The sequence below is a fragment of the Channa argus genome, chromosome 5 (genome assembly GCF_033026475.1).
Source record: "Channa argus isolate prfri chromosome 5, Channa argus male v1.0, whole genome shotgun sequence".
NCBI lineage: Eukaryota > Metazoa > Chordata > Actinopteri > Anabantiformes > Channidae > Channa > Channa argus.
In genome coordinates this window covers 5798074-5815246 of record NC_090201.1, presented here as the reverse complement: position 1 = coordinate 5815246, position 17173 = coordinate 5798074, and the positions used below count along the sequence as shown (strand labels likewise).

The 17173-nt window shown below is 40.8% G+C and overlaps 1 protein-coding gene across 2 annotated transcripts; it reads left to right on the top strand.

The window, feature by feature from the left end:
• Positions 1-150: 150 nt before the first annotated feature.
• Positions 151-8300, top strand: ppp4r2b (protein phosphatase 4, regulatory subunit 2b). 2 transcript variants are annotated; one of them, XM_067504656.1, is made up of 10 exons: positions 174-314; positions 849-893; positions 1068-1149; positions 1348-1518; positions 2409-2502; positions 2590-2627; positions 2772-2846; positions 2960-3097; positions 3196-3488; positions 6734-8300. In XM_067504656.1, coding segments are annotated over exons 3-10 (1197 nt in total). In that variant the 5' UTR covers positions 174-314; positions 849-893; positions 1068-1147; the 3' UTR covers positions 7120-8300. The 2 variants fall into 2 exon arrangements, with proteins under 2 accessions (XP_067360756.1, XP_067360757.1); XM_067504655.1 differs by lacking the exon at positions 849-893 and having other exon boundaries at positions 151-314.
• Positions 8301-17173: the final 8873 nt, after the last annotated feature.

Genomic DNA, 17173 nt, shown 5'->3' with positions numbered 1-17173 from the left:
TTATTTCATTTTTATCGCAGTGTTGTTTTAGTTTTTTGTTTTTTTCTTTTGCTTTCATTATCAATGTCAATGACGTGTAATTCTGTATTTATGTTTCATGTCATAACGCGTATCTTCCCGGTGTTAGTGTCTTGTCAGTTGCTGATCAAGCAGTGACCTCACGGCGCCATATTAAAATGCTCCCTCCTCTTTGCCTGTGAGGTAGCTTAGCTGCAGCAGCTAGCCGCCAGTCTGCCTTTTTTTTTTTACATTCACAGGACTGACAGAGGGCAACGACGTGATGGAAATTGATTCGCTTCAAGAGGCGCTCCGAGGTCATTCTGCTTTCTTTGGATTGTTTAGTGTTCATCGAGATCACGATTTACATGTTTCCTTTCACAGTTCTTTTATTATATAAAAAATACGCACTGTAACTCACAAGCTAATGTCTTTAGCCAGCAAGCTAGCTTCTACTTAGGGCTAACATTAGCACATGCTAACAGCTCAAGCGGCTTCACGGAAATGATTAGCTGTCTGTTCATTACATTAGCACGAACGCTAACTAAAATGTGATATTTTACTTTATTCGCTTTGCTGAACATAGACGTTTACACCATGTTTACATGGTGTATTCGACAGTATCCCCAGTACCCTCATTGGGTTGAAGTAACGTTAACTGGTCAGCGCTATCCGTTAGCAGTAGGCTATTTGCTGGCTACGCTGTTGCGGCTAACTTAATATGCTAGGTAGTGTGCTAAACTTAAGCTAGTCATGGGAACCTACCGACCTAGCTAAACTGATAGCATCCGCTACCCGGGTTCGTTAACGTTATGTAAATAATGTTTATGACACACTGTTGTCGTTTTCAGAATGTCCGAAGAAACCTGGTAACAAGATTTGTTAAGTCGGCTAAAGTAGGTCCTAACTGCCAGTGGTCAAAATATTCAGGGTTTATAGCTGATATTCAAGATTGTAGATTAAGCCAACTTAACGTTAACTAGTGTAAATCAAACCCGTTCATCTCTGATCTGTGTGTAAAATTGTGTAAATGTAAGTTGTTCACTTGCTGGTTAATTTTTGCCCTTCAGATTTCGACAAGAAAGTGAAGAAGGAGGCATCTCCTCTTCTGGAGCAGTTTCTATGTCATATTGCCAAGACTGGAGAGACCATGTAAGTGAACAAACCAGGCGTGATACGTTTCCTAATCTTACTACTGCAACACTACACGATTTTAAAAATCTACTGTAAATATATATATTCCTCTGTTGATGTGTGTCCCACACATAATGTGTATACGAAGTGTTTACGTTAGACTGTATTCTAATACATTATGCCAAATCTGATGTTCTGTTCACCATTGTCCTCCAGGGTTCAGTGGTCTCAATTTAAGAACTACTTCCTTTTCAAATTGGAGAAGGTGATGGATGACTTCAGGGCATCAGCACCTGAGCAAAGGGGTCCTGCAAATCCCAATGTGGAGTCAATTCCCTTTGAAGATATGAAGGAAAGAATCCTTAAGATAGTGATGGCATACAATGGGTAGGTACCACAAAAGTACTGCATTTCTGAAGGATCACGAATGGATAGATGGAGACATCCAGCGGACTATGTTTGGTTCATAATGAAGCAGACTATGTTTGGTTCATAATGAAACAAACATCACTCGATGGATAGTTACTAATTATCCATTCAAGAAACTTGCTCTTTACTAGACAAAGACCCCTCTGTTAGTGAGATGTTGTGGGGAAACTATAAAGAAGAGCTCCTAATTTTCTCTTAGTAATTGTTATTGATTTATACACTATTAATAAGAACAGACATAGTTTAATATGTTTGTTAGATGTCATGGATTCACACTGAGTAACAGAAATTTGACAGTATGTTTTTAATTTTTATTTAAAAGTTTGTGAGGAATGAATCCTATATACTGATAGTATTAATAACCTTTACAAATAGTGGAAAACGTTTGTCTTCTCTTCATTGGTACAGGTCAGTGCATATTTTACACACGGTATCACTCAAAATCACTAAACGCAAAACAGATGGGTATTAAACATGCGTTATCTTTGTGCAAATTTTTTTATTTTTTTTTAAATGATTATTTTAATTGTTCTTGTAATTCCAAGGGACAATGGAATTAGGATTGCAGCTAAGGCAATAGGGAAATAGAAGGGAAGTAGGAAAAGGATTGCAGTCTGCCATGTGATTTGTGTTTATACATTCATTTATAGAGAGTGGTGATCAAGATGGCAGAAATTGGCAGTCATGACAGCTTTGGTAAATTTACATTACTGAAACAATGACTTGAGTCTTCGTCTTTTTTTTGTTTGTGCTGATGCTAATGCCTAACCTGGTGCTAGTAAAGCAGTCCTCCTAAAGGCCCCCTTCTCTACTGCCACTATGTTGAGCCTTGTATTTTTTCCTTTTAGAATACCATTTACGATCCAGCGCTTGTGCGAGCTGCTCACAGATCCTAAGAGGAACTACACAGGAATAGATAAGTTTCTTCGAGGGGTGGAGAAGGTAAGTCCTATGCTGCGTGAGTGTGTTTTTAAGTTGTTACCCTCATATCGTCTGTCACTCATTTAACAATCTTATTTTATCTCCTAGAATGTAATGGTCGTGAGTTGTATTCACCCAACCACAGAGTAAGTGTCAAGGACTCAGACAAAAAAACATTTTTTTTCAAAAACTATTCCCAAAGCAAACATTTGGGAAGTATGTTTCTTGCATGTGATATTTTAACTTTTGTTTTTGTGTGTGTGTTCCCTACCCCCTGTAAATACTTGCAGGAAAAATGGATGCAGTGCCGTAAACAGAATGAATGGAGTGATGCTTCCTGGCAACACATCTGTATTTACAGAGAGGTTCTGTTGGGAGCAGATTTGCCCCTTGATCTTTAGATTCATTTATTCAAATGACATCAGATAATAATTTTATTATTAACATGTTTTTAACCCCTTTTCTTTTTGGTTATTAGGAAAGTGAACGGTCCTGGAACTCCCCGGCCGCTGAATCGACCGAAGGTGTCTCTGGCCAGTTCGCTAGCTGCTAATGGTCTGCCAGACAGCACAGATAACAACCTCAACACAGAGCAAGAAAGTGACAAAGACTCCAGGCACGTCAGAAGCTCCCAACACACCAAATAATCTTTTGTCACACAATCAAACTCACTGAAATCCCATCTATCTGTCCCGTTTCTCCTTTGTCACTCAGTGAGGTGTCGGCGTCGGGAGACTCCCTAGGGTGCCCAGTGAAGAACAAACACCCAGATGAAGAGGAGGACATGGAAGCTGAGCAGCAGGAGGTGAAGAGACTTAAGTTTTGCAAGGAAGAGGAAGACGAAGACGATGAAGAGGAAGAGCAGGATGTAGACACACCAAGGCCTTTACATACTACCTGCCTCTCTAAAGAGGCAGAAGCCATGGTCCAGGAGGAAGAAGAAAAGGACGGGTACAGCAAGGACAATGAAGCCTCCAGCAGTGCTGCCGCCACCACTGAGGACCAAGGTAGGTTTTTTCCTCCGTCTTGTTTGTACTTAATGTGTAATGATACACAATCTTAAGAATTTTAGTTCACACGCACAGGTTGTTAAAAACGAAAGCAAAACTGCAGTGGCATTGAGTTTAATGGCTGCATCTTGTTATGTCACACTGAACAAAGTGCATTCTGGTTGGATTAGGCTGGAAGGTTTCTGAACCTATTCATATTCAGAAGTAGATCTGATGGTTATTGTTACTAACAATAAGTCATTTAAATGATGCTTTCATTCAAAAGTAGTTAAAGTTAGAAACACTAATAAATTAAAATGCACAATAGAAGTGCTCACATGCTCATTAGATGAGGTAACATTTCTAGAAAGCCAGATACATCAGGACTCCTGCACTGCACAAGTTCAGTTCATTGTTAAAGTGAACATGTGTGTTACAGTCTTGTACATCATGTCATCTGAAAAATAGTTGTATAATTTGATTTTCCATTAGCTCAGAAGATTTATAAATATTTTCCCAGTTGTAAAATGTGCATTGCCATTTACCCTCCCTAAAATGTGAGTAGGCATGGTATCATGTGAGATGTGGTAATGGCTGTTCTTTACAAGTTGGACTAAAGAAATGTTTGCTTTATTTAGGTGGATAAAGGTCTGTATTGTCCTTTTTATGTATTTAGCATTTTTCCAGAGCACCTGGTTAAGCAACAGTGAGCAGCACACTATGCTGTTTCAGATCAGCTGAAAATCCCAGCTTTAAAATACAGGCATTTTGTACGTTTTCTTTTAGCAGTGTCTTTTCAAGCCAACTTTGGGATTTCATGCAAATGGTTAAAATATACTACAATTTCTATAATCCAACAAGCTGTTCATGAAATTTCAGATTGAATGTATTTTGAAACACGTTAAAAGGCTGTTTGAAATTTGAACATAAGTACTAGCTCTGAAGCCCAAAAACTTGTGTTTATGCGTCGACCTTTCTTGCTTAAACTAGCAGACAAGGCAGGAACCCGTTCTTAGAAAGAGGGGTGAACCAGAGTTTAAGAGAGTTTTAGTTATGAGCCCTCACTGTCGTATTAATCCTTTAGTTCATCCTATTGTATACAGATACTTCATAGCATTATATTAACTGAATGTTATTGAAATGAATAAAAGATTATGTCTGCTTGAATAATTGATCAAGTCACAGGTTTTTTTCCTCATTATTCCTTTTGAGGTCATTTACAGCAGCACCACTGCTGAAATAAATCCTAGGAGAAACACTGCATTACACCCAGTTTTTTTTCTCACAATGAGTCTGTCAGACAATAGGTGGACTGTGTTTTCCATATATATATATACAATATACCACCCAAAGTATATTTATAGCTCCCAAAGTAAATTTGCCACTTGCTGTTTTTTTAAAAGAACAAAATTATCCGCTGCTATCAATTAAGTAGACATCTCCATTCGCGGTTGCGGTACCTCACCTGTAGATGTATTTGCAGCTAAAAATGATAAACAGCAACTGACGTGATCTGTTGTTAATGTTTATTCTATTCTAGTTGCTATGGCTTTGATGCATCACCACTGCCTGTGCCAAAGATTGTCTATATAGCTGAGATGCGTCACTCTGTAACAGCACCGAACAACCAGTGGTCTGTCTCTCTGTAGGAGTGGTCAGCCTATTAATCGGGCCAGTCTTTAACAGTTTTAATTAATTGGCATTGGCAGATGTCTGTGCTAGTGCTGCCCATTTATCGAAACTGTCTGCAGACACATCTGCAGCCTACACTTCCACCATTACACTTGCATGCGACTGAAAATCAGAGCGTGTTTTTGTATAAAATTGTTGGGCACATCACCGTCAGTGACTTAATAAGACGCATTTAGCACCAGAATTAAGCAAACAGTGAGATTGACCTAAACATATAGTTGTGGTGTTAATGCTGCAGTTTTATCTCTCTGCTACTGAATTGTTACTGTATGTGCATCAGCGCAAAAAACGTGTTTTTCTTAAAAATCCAATCAAACTAGTTTATCAGCACATATATTCAATGAGTAAAACTAATTAACATCCATATCAGCTCTGACCATGGTCTTTCATCCACCATGGCGTTAATCACAGCAGCATGTTGGCGGGTTGACTATAATGACTATAAATGCACTTAACTGAAAGCTGGCCACTAAATAGCCTTTTAGCCCAGTTTACTATAAATTTCAAAACTGAGCAAATTCTGGTTGACTTTCTGTCTGAAAATAGCCCACACTCCCAAACCCACCCCTCCCTCTGCCAGGAGCATGCCAGAGACAGACACAGGAGTTTTAAGGGAGCAGTTGAGTCTGTTTTATCATATGAACAGTACGTTACAGAAATGAATGACTTCACTTGTCAGTGTGTGAGGCATGGCTACAGCTAAAAGTAAGTCAGTTTAACCCAACAGTGTTACAATAAATCTTCACTTTGTGGAGGTGATATAATGTTCCATGTGGTCGGAAACGGTTTTAGAGGAGTTAATTGAGCTGTATATATACTCATTGTGGAAGATAATGCTCTTGAGCTGTGTCATACAGACTGGTGTTTCATAACATATAGCATCATTGATAAAGACATGGCAAAATAAATACAGAAATTCCTGTATGTGCAACATAACACCACTTTAAACACCACAGCCTCCAAAAATGATCCTATAGTTCAATCGGCACATATTAAACGGATACAACTGAGCATTTGTAACATTAATAAAGTGAGAATTTAATCAACATTTTTCATTAATCGGCCATTGACAAACCCATATTGGCTGACCCCTACACCCCTATACCCCTATACCCAAGAACTCTCAACACACAGTGAGACCTCTTTTCTCCTCAGAATCTTTCATTTTAAATCTTCATTTGGGGAAATCAATAAATCAGTGTATTTCTGAATGAGTATGTTCAGCAGCCTATTTAAAGCAGTAGCTGTTGGACAGTAAGGTGTAGATTTGGCTGTAAATACAAACAGGTGGCATACGGTCAATATTTGTATTATTTACAGTGAGAATCTGCAGTTAAACAGTTGAATGTGATTGTATTTGTGAATCAGGTTCATTCAACTAGTAAGTTGAGACTTTTACATTACATGTTCTACTACTGTATAATTTCTTATCTTTGTGAAATTCTTAATTAAAATACTGAAAATCTTAACAGACCAGTTGTTGACCTGTGGTCTCATGGGGGGTTGGGCTAAAAACATATTCTGGTGTTTTATGTGTTTTTTGTTTTGTTTTTTTCACTTTTCTATTGCAGAACCAACAAGCAGTACACAGACGGAAATGTGTGCAGGCTCAGGTCAGGAGGCAGAGCAGGCTGAGAGAGAGGTGCCGTGTGGCTCCCAGGAGGAGGGCAGTGACATGGATCAGACAGAGCAGCAGGCACCTGCAGGTGTGCTGGAGAGCCCAGAGACCAGCAGGGACAGCGAGGAGAGTAATGGTGACCCAGTCAGCAGCAGCAGCAGCAGCAGCAGCAGCAGCAGCAGTAGTAGCAGCTGTAGCATAGAGGAAAGTTCAGAAGCAGCCAGAGAAGACGTAGCTCTTGCTCCATCCAGCAGTACGACAGAACCTCCTACAGAGGGCGCCATGGAAAGTGCCATCTTGAACACTGGGTCCACTGAAGAACCCATGGAGCAGGACTAAACTGAAGTCCTCCCTCCCTGCAGGCCATGTGTGACCATAAACCAGCTAGTCCTTGAATCCAGCTTGACTGTCACTGGGAATGAGGATAACTGCACCTCGCACACAAGACGAACGCCTCGTCCCACTTTTGGGCACGCCTCCCAGCATTGATGTGGGCATACAAATTAATTTTTCATTAAATTTTTTCTTTTTAACTGGAATATTTTACTGATCTTTGTAATCTCTTGTTTTTAAGTTCCCCTTAAACTGTGTTTGTTGCAGCAGCCTTACGTTGATGGCTGCATTCAGGTTTTTGTTTTTTGCGTTCAATCGAGGTGTTTGGGTTCTGTGGTGGTCTGGTCCATTTTTTTTTTTTTTTTCTACTTTTTTTTTTTTTAGCCACTCACTCCAATCATTTGGACACTGTGACAGGATTGGTAGTCTGCACCACACTACCAGGATCCTATCTCAGCCACATTTAACATTTAATGTTTAAAAAAAAAAAAAAAAAGAAACAGCCACAATTTCTGTTCTGACTGATGCTCATAAAAATGGCCTAAAGTTAAGAAATTACTTGGACCAGACACCCTTCACCCCTCCAAATGTCCCCACCACCAAAATGTTCCGATCAAGCTTTGAAAATATGTGTTGTTTTAAATTTAATTTCGCTATTGAGATTTTTTCCAGTGTGTCTACATTGTTTTAACCCTATGTTTCAATGATACACTACCAGTCCCACTGAACATTCTATGACACGCTACCTTGTAGAGGCGTCCTCTGTAAACTGATATTTTGGATGCATAAAACCGCCATAATTTATATGATCATTTCAGTTCACTGAGTTTTGGTTTTGTTTTGTTTTTGTTTTTCTTTTTTTTTCGTCTGCCGGTCGTAATTTTGAAAACCAGATGTAAGTACAAAGATGACTTCCGCTTTCTTTGTATCGTGATGTCACCACATTGTTTCACCGACCGATAATCCAGACCAGTCTCTGGTTCCAGTTCTACACCTGTTTCTGCAGCTGTACTTTTTGATATTTAGAATTTTAAATTTCTGTAAAGTAGATTTTTTGTAGATTGTAATACAGTATGTGTTCACTGCCTTTGCGAAACCATATATAATTGTATAATTTCTGTGTATACTCTGAATGCTTTGGCTTTCGATGCGGTATTCAGGAACAGCAATAAATGTTAACATTTTTATGTTTGGAAGTCTTGCTTACTTCACAACATCGGATTTTTATTTAATTATTTTCATGCCTGTGTGTGCTCATTATGTTTGTAATATTTCCCTTGCATATCCTGATTGTATTTAATTAATAGTAATTATTTTCACAGCTGTGAGAAGCTTCTCTGTTGGCTCAGAGTTCAGATTCCAAAAATCTGTGTGTGCACGCATGCATAGAGTTTACAGTATTTTATGGTCACTGTGGTGAAGTAACACTCAAACCTTGGTTAGTTTCTTGTGGAATTGGTGATTGTTCTTATGCTTTCATTGAAACCCAGGTGCACTTTTGTGTGTGATTCCAATTACATTTGACTTAGTGCAGGAGAATCGCGAAGTGTAATTAGGAACATTAATGATGAAGCTTAGCTCATAGCTGTGTTGGAGAAGTTAGTCCGGTTCTGCAACAAAGCAGTGGAATCAAATGTACTCGGCTGTTAGTGGTTTGTGTTACAGGTTTTTGTCCAAATGTTCTTTTAGCATCTCAAAGTAGTTGGTTCCTTTTATCGCCGGAAACAGTTTCACACAACTGTTGTTTTCATTCCTCATGCCACAGTGCAGAGGTCGAGTGAAACATGTTTGAAAAACATTGATGGCAGCCAATTTCAGGGAATCGTGAGAAAGATGTGATGGCAAACCATTGCAAAGACTCCGCTTACAATCGAAACGTACCCAAGGAGCAAACATTTGTCTGACTTCGTGTCACTTTGTTCAGCACAGCTTTAGGATCCATGTAGGTCAATTTCTAATAGTGTACATGTGCCTGCTGTCATTTGACTGCTGAAATTTGCTCAGGCTCCCAGAGGAAATAAGAAGTGGACTGCGTTAATCCATGCAGCACTGTTTAAATGGTGGACTTTTTTTTCCCCCCAGGGAGACAAATGCCGAGCCACGAGGGATATTAAAAGCAGATTGCCACAGAATGACTGGCTTTACGTATGGCAGGTGATGTGAACAATGGGTGATGGTCACTTCACGGTTCCACATGGTGGAATTTGGTGACATCTGCGATCAATGAAAACCACAATGGGATCTGAGTTCATGCCGTCTGAGTGACTCTACAGTTTACCGTGCTGAAAATGCCTCTGAGTAAATTCTGATCAAATAGTCAAATAGCTGAAATTAAAGTCTCCCTCGTTTCATTGGTGACCCTTGGGGGGGGGGGGGGGGGGGGGCTCTGGACTTGGCTCAAATTCCACTGGGCTGCTGTATGTAGCACTACTTGAGTTTCATGCGTCATCCCCCGTCTCAAGAGAAGAACTTTTAAATAGAGGTGTGGTCAGCGGCAGTGCATAACAAATCACACTAATTGTCTCGAGTTGAGTTCAGTGCGAGTGCTTCAGTGTTGGATAGGATTAAAAGGAAAAACCATCTGAAAGTCATTTGAGCAGAGTTATACTCTTTAAAGTTCGAGCGTACCGCTTGTGAGATTGGAGCATACTAAAGGGTCCAACAGGATTGAAAGTTGACAGATGGAACTGCAGCAGCAGCAGCAGCAGTGATGCCCTTTGTGACGGGGGGGGGGGGGGGGGGTGGGGGTGGGCGCGGGCACCGCACACGCAGTCTCCGTGTCATCCAATAGAGGGTACTGTTTAGTTTCTAAGCCAGGCCAAACATGCTTATAGCCAGCCTTGAAATCAGAATGCAGACCAAGACCTCGTGCTGCTGCTTGTGAATGCAGACTGTGACACATTCAGTGTGCCTCCTTATATGCATTGAATTGCCTGAAAAAGCACACACACACACACACACACACACACACCATGACCTCGTTCTGCTCCATCCAGCGCTGTCCGCAGGATGAACCCTTACTTGTCTAATTCTGTTTCTCCTGGAGAGTTCTTGCCTATGAATAAGTAAAACATCTTTTTTTTTCTTCCTGAATTGTCCAAATGCCAGTCAGAATGTTAGTTTCTGTTGCTGCTGCTTGATTTAACCGACCACACATTTATCACGCCTCAACAAAAAACCACAGACATCATATCCAATCCCACAAGTCTCATTTTTCATGGGTGAAAAAGCTTTAATCAGAATGATCAAGAATATGCTGCTTGTAAATAGTAGCTTCTGTCTTGTGGTGGTCAAGGTTGGCAGCGTCTCTTAAGGAAATGAACACACACTGAGGACAGAGTTTCTCTACATTGCTGAACAAGAATTTCAATACTCGGATCAGAAGGTTTCAATGTCAAGTGGCTTTTTCTTGGCGCACAGAAGGGTCAAACATTCTGAACTCGTTTGGCAAAATGGCAAACGCCAGCAGTGTGTTGCTAGGATGCCCCCCCCTCCCCTCCCCTCCCCTCCCCTCCCCTCCCTCCAAGAATACTGCACACACCTACAAATGGAGGCGGCAAAGAGGCTCCACCGCAGGAGGCCTCCAGACAAACTTCACAAGAACCGCTTAGCAAAGTGGGTACTGTGAGAAATACCATGTAATGTCCTAAAACTGTCAGTGGTAGAGATTGAATTATTCTGATGTCCGAGCTCCGTTGGGTTCCAGTAGTGGATTTTTATCCGGCTCAGCGTGTAGGCGGCATGCTCAGCGGGCACAGACTTCAGGTGGCTGCTGTTTGAGTTTCCACGTTTTCTGTCAGAATGGCATCATCACACACAGAGAGAGAAAGAGAGAGAGAGAGAGAGATTGCTTTGATTTAGCCGCTCTATTTGTGTCACGGTCTCGTACCGGATCGGCTTCAGGGTCTGTCAAATGTGCCAAGTTGAGCAATTCCAAGACATTATAGATTACATAAAGTGGTGATGGGTGGTGATAAAGTGCTGGCTGTGAGCCTGGCTGGCAAAGGCACAGTGTGTCCTTAGCTGGGGAGAAGTCAAGCCTCCGTCCCTATACTTCCAAGAGCTGGATCATATTCATAAGTAAGTATAGTATGTATAAGTATAGTATGAAAATAGTAACAAACTAAAGGAGCACATATCTAATTAAATAGTGCTTCATGTGCTGGAGGTAAAACTGTGCTTCACAGTCTAGAAGGTGGAGCTTTTATAAATAGTAAGTGTTGGGTGGATGCCGGCAGATGTTTCGCCCAAACAAGCACAGAAATACTACATTTGCAGTTGGAATTGTACTTAAAAGGCAACAAAACTAGTACAAGACTACAAACAACCAAAGTTAGTGTCATAAAGTTACAGAGTTTCAGTAATTTACAGTACATCACCTGGACACACAGGTGTGAAAAATATCGGCACCCGTGCAATTTCTCGCTTTGTTTGGAACCATTCCTGAGTGCTTTCTGAATATGTGTTTCAGGTCATTCTCCTGCTGGAAGACCCATGACCTCTGGTGGAGACGCAGCTTTCTGACACTGGCCTCTACGTTGCGCCCAGAAATTCTTTGGTAATCATCAGATTTCATGATACCGTTCACACAGTCAAAGCATCCAGTGCCAGAAGCAGCAAAGCAAACCCCCAAACATCTTTGAACCTCCACCATGTTTGACTGCAGGGACTGTGTTCTTTTCTTTGAAGGCCTCATTTCTTTCTTTGTAAACAGAGCCATGATGTCCTTTACCCAAAAGCTCTACTTTTGTCTCATCTGTCCACAGTATGTTTTCCCCAAAGGACTGTGGTTTTGTTACATAAGTTTTTGGCAAACTCCAATCTTGCTTTTTTATGCCTTTGTGTCAGCAGTGATGTCCTCCTGGGTGTCCTACCATAGCGTCCCTTTTCATTCAGAGGGTGCTGGATAGTGCGAGCTGACACTGCTTTACCCTGTGTCTGCAGATCAGCTTGAATTTGTTTGGAAGTTAATCGGGGGTCTTTATCCCCCATTCAAACAATCCTACTTTGTAATTTTTCATTCATTTTGCTCTTCCGTCCACGTCCAGGGAGGTTTGCTACAGTGCCATGGGCTGTAAACCTCTTGATGATATTGTGCACAGTGGACACAGGAACATTGAGATCTCTGGAGATGGACTTGTAGCTTTGACAGTGTCCATGTTTTTCTACAATTTTTTCTCTCAAATCCACAGACACCTCTTTACACTTCTTTCTTTTCTCCATGCTCAGTGTGACACACAAAGCAAAAGCTGAGTCCACTTTTCTCCATTTTATCTGCTTGCAAGTGTGATTACTACATTGTGCACACCTGTGACTTGCCATAGGTGTCTCTAAATACAAATTACAGGAGCATCACATGTGTGAAAAGCAATTATTATATACAATTTTAAAAAGGTGCAAATGATTGTGTCCAGTCCATTTTATAGTTCTTTGTGAATTTGTATCGTTTGACTTGTCTTCTGTGTTTTTTTGTGTTGTTCTTGTGCAAACAACAGCAGCAATACTACTACTACTACTACTACTACTACTACTGCTACTACTGCTTTGTTTGTTGTAGTCCTAGTTTACGTGTTTTCGGCAAGAAGCATATAGATACTTATATACTAGGACAGTAGTAGTAGATTTTGGTGAAATTGGTGAAATCCTCCTTTAAATAAAAGTTCATTAAAACATATCATATGTTAGTATAAATGTGAAAATACTTACATTATGCAGTAGCAATCCTGCTGGACCCCCCCTCATCGGCATACAGGAGGAGGCCTACAGGAGTGAGAGGGACCGTCTGGTTTTATCAGCATAAATAAGCCACAGACACACACACACACGGTGCTGCATGAACAACCTGGAGCTCAACAATCTCAATACAGTGGAGGTAATTTTAGGAAGGACCCAGCCCCCCCTCCCCTCTGTCATCCTCTGCGACACTCCAGTGACCTCTGTCAAGTCCTCCCACTTCCTGGACACCACCATCACCTGAGATGCTCAATGGGGAGCAGAACATCAGCTCCCTCACCAGAAAAGGCTCAGCAGAGGCCGTACTTCTTGCAGCAGCTAAAGAAAGTTCACATGAAGATGTTGGTGAACTTCTACACTGCCGTCATCGAATCCATTCTCACACCCTCCATCACAGTCTGGTTTGCTGCAGCCACGGCCAGGGATGAGGCCAAGCTGCAGCGCATCATCCAATCAGCTGAGAAGGTGATTGACTACAGCTTCCCATCTCTTCAGGAGCTGATTCGGATTCTGATTTAATGTTGGATCTGCTTTCCTGCGTTGTTTTAATTCACTGTATAACAAAGAATTGTGCTTCATTAATCGCACCTGGTTTATAAAATCTACATCTGCAAAGTGACTAACAGCTACAGCTGCCAGACCCATAAATCTAGTGGAATAATTAATATTAATATTTCCATCAGAAATAGAGTGGAGTGAAAGTATAAAGAAGCCTAAAAAAACAAAAATGTCACGTGAAGTACAAGTAAGTCCGAATAAATCTTTTCAGTCTGTTTTCAAGCCTGAAAATACGCTGAAAGCGTATTTAATACAACCTGAACTTGTGTTCCAAAGACTGATTTAACACTGACAACAACAAAGATGGTTTCCGACTTGACATGAAGGTCAGAGAGAGACTGAAGAGTGAAACAATCTATGACTTTATGGATAAAAAGTTAGTAATCACCTCTGAAACTAACCGAATTGTGTGGGAACACGTGTCCTGAGATCAAATGAGTTGTTTATTGTTAAGATTCTGGCGGCAGCATTTGCAGTTAGTAATTATCAGCGCACAGCCTTTTTAGGCAGATGTGTTGGGAGTCTAATTAGGAGTCAATCAGAGTCTAATCGACTAGAAATAAATGCAGTTGATGAAAATATGCCACGAGGAGCCATTCGCTTCACATATGTGGTTTAGATGATTACAGACACTGTTGAGTTGTTGATGGTAAATGAGAACATATTTCCTGTCAGACAAACCTTGGCACCAATAATGAGAATGTTTGTTAGTGTTATTGTCACAGGAAATACGCTGACATTTACTTGTTTATGTCTTTTCAGTGAAGAAGATGATGGCAGGTTTTTCCCCTTTTTATGCTAAAAGCTTTTATCGGCATAAATAAGCCACACACACACACACACACACATATTGGGTCACACCCTCTCAGAAAACGTCAAATTTCGCAAAGTTTTCTGCCTTTCACACATTCAACTGGTGACAAAAATGTACATTTTATTTGCGTTCACACTAAAATATACATTAAAAGCAAAAACCATCACCGTCTCTCTTCAGGTTATGACCTTTCCTGCAAGTGTACCACACTCTAATGAAGTACCGTTATTGACTTTACTCATCACGTCAGAAGCACAGGGCCTGTCTGCTTCCCCCAAGCCACTTAGGCATTAGGCTCTAATGGCACTGAAGGGTCTTGTTTATAACAGCCCCGTGCTTTTAGAGGCCATTTCCAGAAATGCGACCTGCTCTTTGCACCGGGTTGTAAAAAGTGTAAATGGGAGACTAATAAAGGTGCAATTACAGCAATTGTGTGTGTGGATGTGGTGATACTGCTGCTGAAGGGAGGGATTGGACACATGCATCCTGCAGCTGAGGAGGAGGGTTGTGGATGCTCTGTGATGAGGATAATGGATTGTTAAGACAAACCAAAGTGTCTGTCTGCCCAAGCAAAATCTAACATGTCCTGTTTCTCAGCTTTGTCTTGACCTCTTCACCCTAAAGACACTGACTTTTTCATAGGTGAGCTCTCACAAAATGAGTTGAACAGCTCGATTCAGACGGCCACTGAGACTGTATTGATTCGATTTTACGGAGAACCATAAAGCTGAAATGTAGCTTGTGAGAACATGCCGTGGAAAACTGCTGCTTTGGCAGGCAAGGAAAAAAAACATCTATCGGCACAGTTCATAGAACACAACAACAGACCTCCTGTCATGTTTAGAGCTCTACGTGCTGTTTCCCAAATCAATAGACAACCGAGAGCTCTGCAGACCAGCGTGCTGTGTGCACAGGTCTTGAATCACTGGTGATACGTCACGGCACATCCATTATAAATGAAGGTGGAGGTAGTAAATATTAAAGGGTTGACGCCTGGTTTGTAACAACGAAGCGTTCCTAAATATGTGAAGTTCAGCCTTACCTCATGCTCTCCAGGGACGTTCATAAATGTCAATGGTCATTAAAAAAATGAGCACACACGTACACAGTTGGACCACCAGCACAAATAGCTCTGACTCACACACACACACCTGTCCTTCACCAGGCAAATGCCACATATATACTGTATGAATGACGGAAACGATAATACTCATTTTTATCGAGTTATCCTTCATTTTAAATTAGGCCACAGTTTATTATTAGACCTGTTTTTCTTTTAGCAACCGAGAAAGACGCCTAGCTGAAGTCTTTCAGTTATGACTTGTACCACGCTGAGATTTTAATTCCTTACTCCACTGGTTCAAATAGCGGAGCCCTTTGGGGCAGGATCCTTTGAAAATGAGAGTTTAATTTCACCATCATTTCATTAAGCACATTACACCGTTACCGTGCGCAACTCTGAGCTGTGCAGACTCGAATTGCCAATATGATCCTGGTATTAACACGTTTGACAGGGTCAAAGTCTTCATCTGAGGTTTGGAAGGTTGTGTGTGTGTGTTTGAAAGATAATTTTCGACTGTGGTAGCCTGACTGTCCATTTTTTGTTTAAACATAATTTATAATATTTTAAACTAATACACTTCAAAACATGTATTTTAGCAAATAGTGGATTTTTCGGCTCCTGATAACATCATTTACACATGAGTCTTACAGCTTTCAAAAGCCTGTTGTACAGACCAAAGGACCATGAAATGCAACCATTGGCATTATCTTATGCTACTTTATCCATTCAAAATAAAATTCAAGTGAATATTAACTTTGACAAACTAAAACTCTTTTCTACGCGGAGGCTTTTTGGTGTAACCATTTCTTGGCAGCCGACGCTAATGAGCCATTCACCAGCAACAGCAGCAGCAGCAGCAGCAGCAGCAGCTTCCAGCTCCATTATCTCTCCCAGAGTCTGGGGAGCAAGGCTTGTCTTGGCAAAGTGCCATTTACATTTTTATAATTCCCTGTGTGTGATGTGTTTCTGCCTTTTGTACGAAGATGAAAGGTTTAAAAGTGACCAAAAAAAAAAAAGAAAAGACAGGATTGCAGAGTTCCATCATGCTCCAAGTGAGCAAATATTTTAAAAATCCCAGTTTTACCATTTGGTACATTATATTTGTACTATTTACAGTTTTAAAAAAAGGTTTTATAAATAGTTTGAACATTATTGCCTCCTCTTTTATTTACATTTTACACAATGTCCCAACTTTTCTGGAAACGGCCTTTGTGGATGCACCCGTGTGAGGATTTCTCCGATTGTGTACTGAGGTCAGGTGTAGCCACTGGGTGAGAGAAAAGCTCAGTTTCAACATTTGGACAGGATTCTTTATCACATTTTTGTGACTTTCCAAAATCAACAATCCAGAAGTTGGTTTTACTGACGTGCTCTGTCCAAAGGTGAAATCCATCCTGTGGATCCAGTTTTACAGAGGAATCGCATGCATGTTGTTTCCCTCGCTTTCCCTCCTTCCTTGTTCTGTCGCCGTCATCCTACTGACTGAAGCTTAGAATTTGGAATGTGGATAATGGATAAATGAGCTTTCCGCCAATAAATCTGTGGAAAACGGAGCCACAGAGGTTCATGCAATCTGACCCAGGAAACTGCACTGTGAGAATAGCTGAGACGAGAGGGACGGACTGTGGGAGGACGGACCGTTGTGAGTTATGGCTCCGCTTGGCCATAAATGAAACACAAGCAAAAGGGGCCTTTAAAGCTAAAAACCAAGCAAAGGCCAAATACTTAGACACTCGTTTGTCTTTGGCGTTTAAAAAAGTGAATCACATTCTGTGTTTGTTAATATCAAAAAGATAAATGTCAAAAGATGCGAAACAAATGTGGTTAAACATATCAGATATTCTTTTTATTTAGTGAGGAAATCATGTTTCTAAGTTCATTTGCAAACACTG

Bases quoted from the DNA above. Each gene is read 5' to 3' on its own strand.
- ppp4r2b (XM_067504655.1), top strand. From the start codon at position 281: ATGGAAATTGATTCGCTTCAAGAGGCGCTCCGAG. The intron at 1,150-1,347 runs GTAAGTGAACAA...ATTGTCCTCCAG, and splicing joins GCCAAGACTGGAGAGACCAT to GGTTCAGTGGTCTCAATTTA. The intron at 3,098-3,195 runs GCACGTCAGAAG...TTTGTCACTCAG, and splicing joins GAAAGTGACAAAGACTCCAG to TGAGGTGTCGGCGTCGGGAG.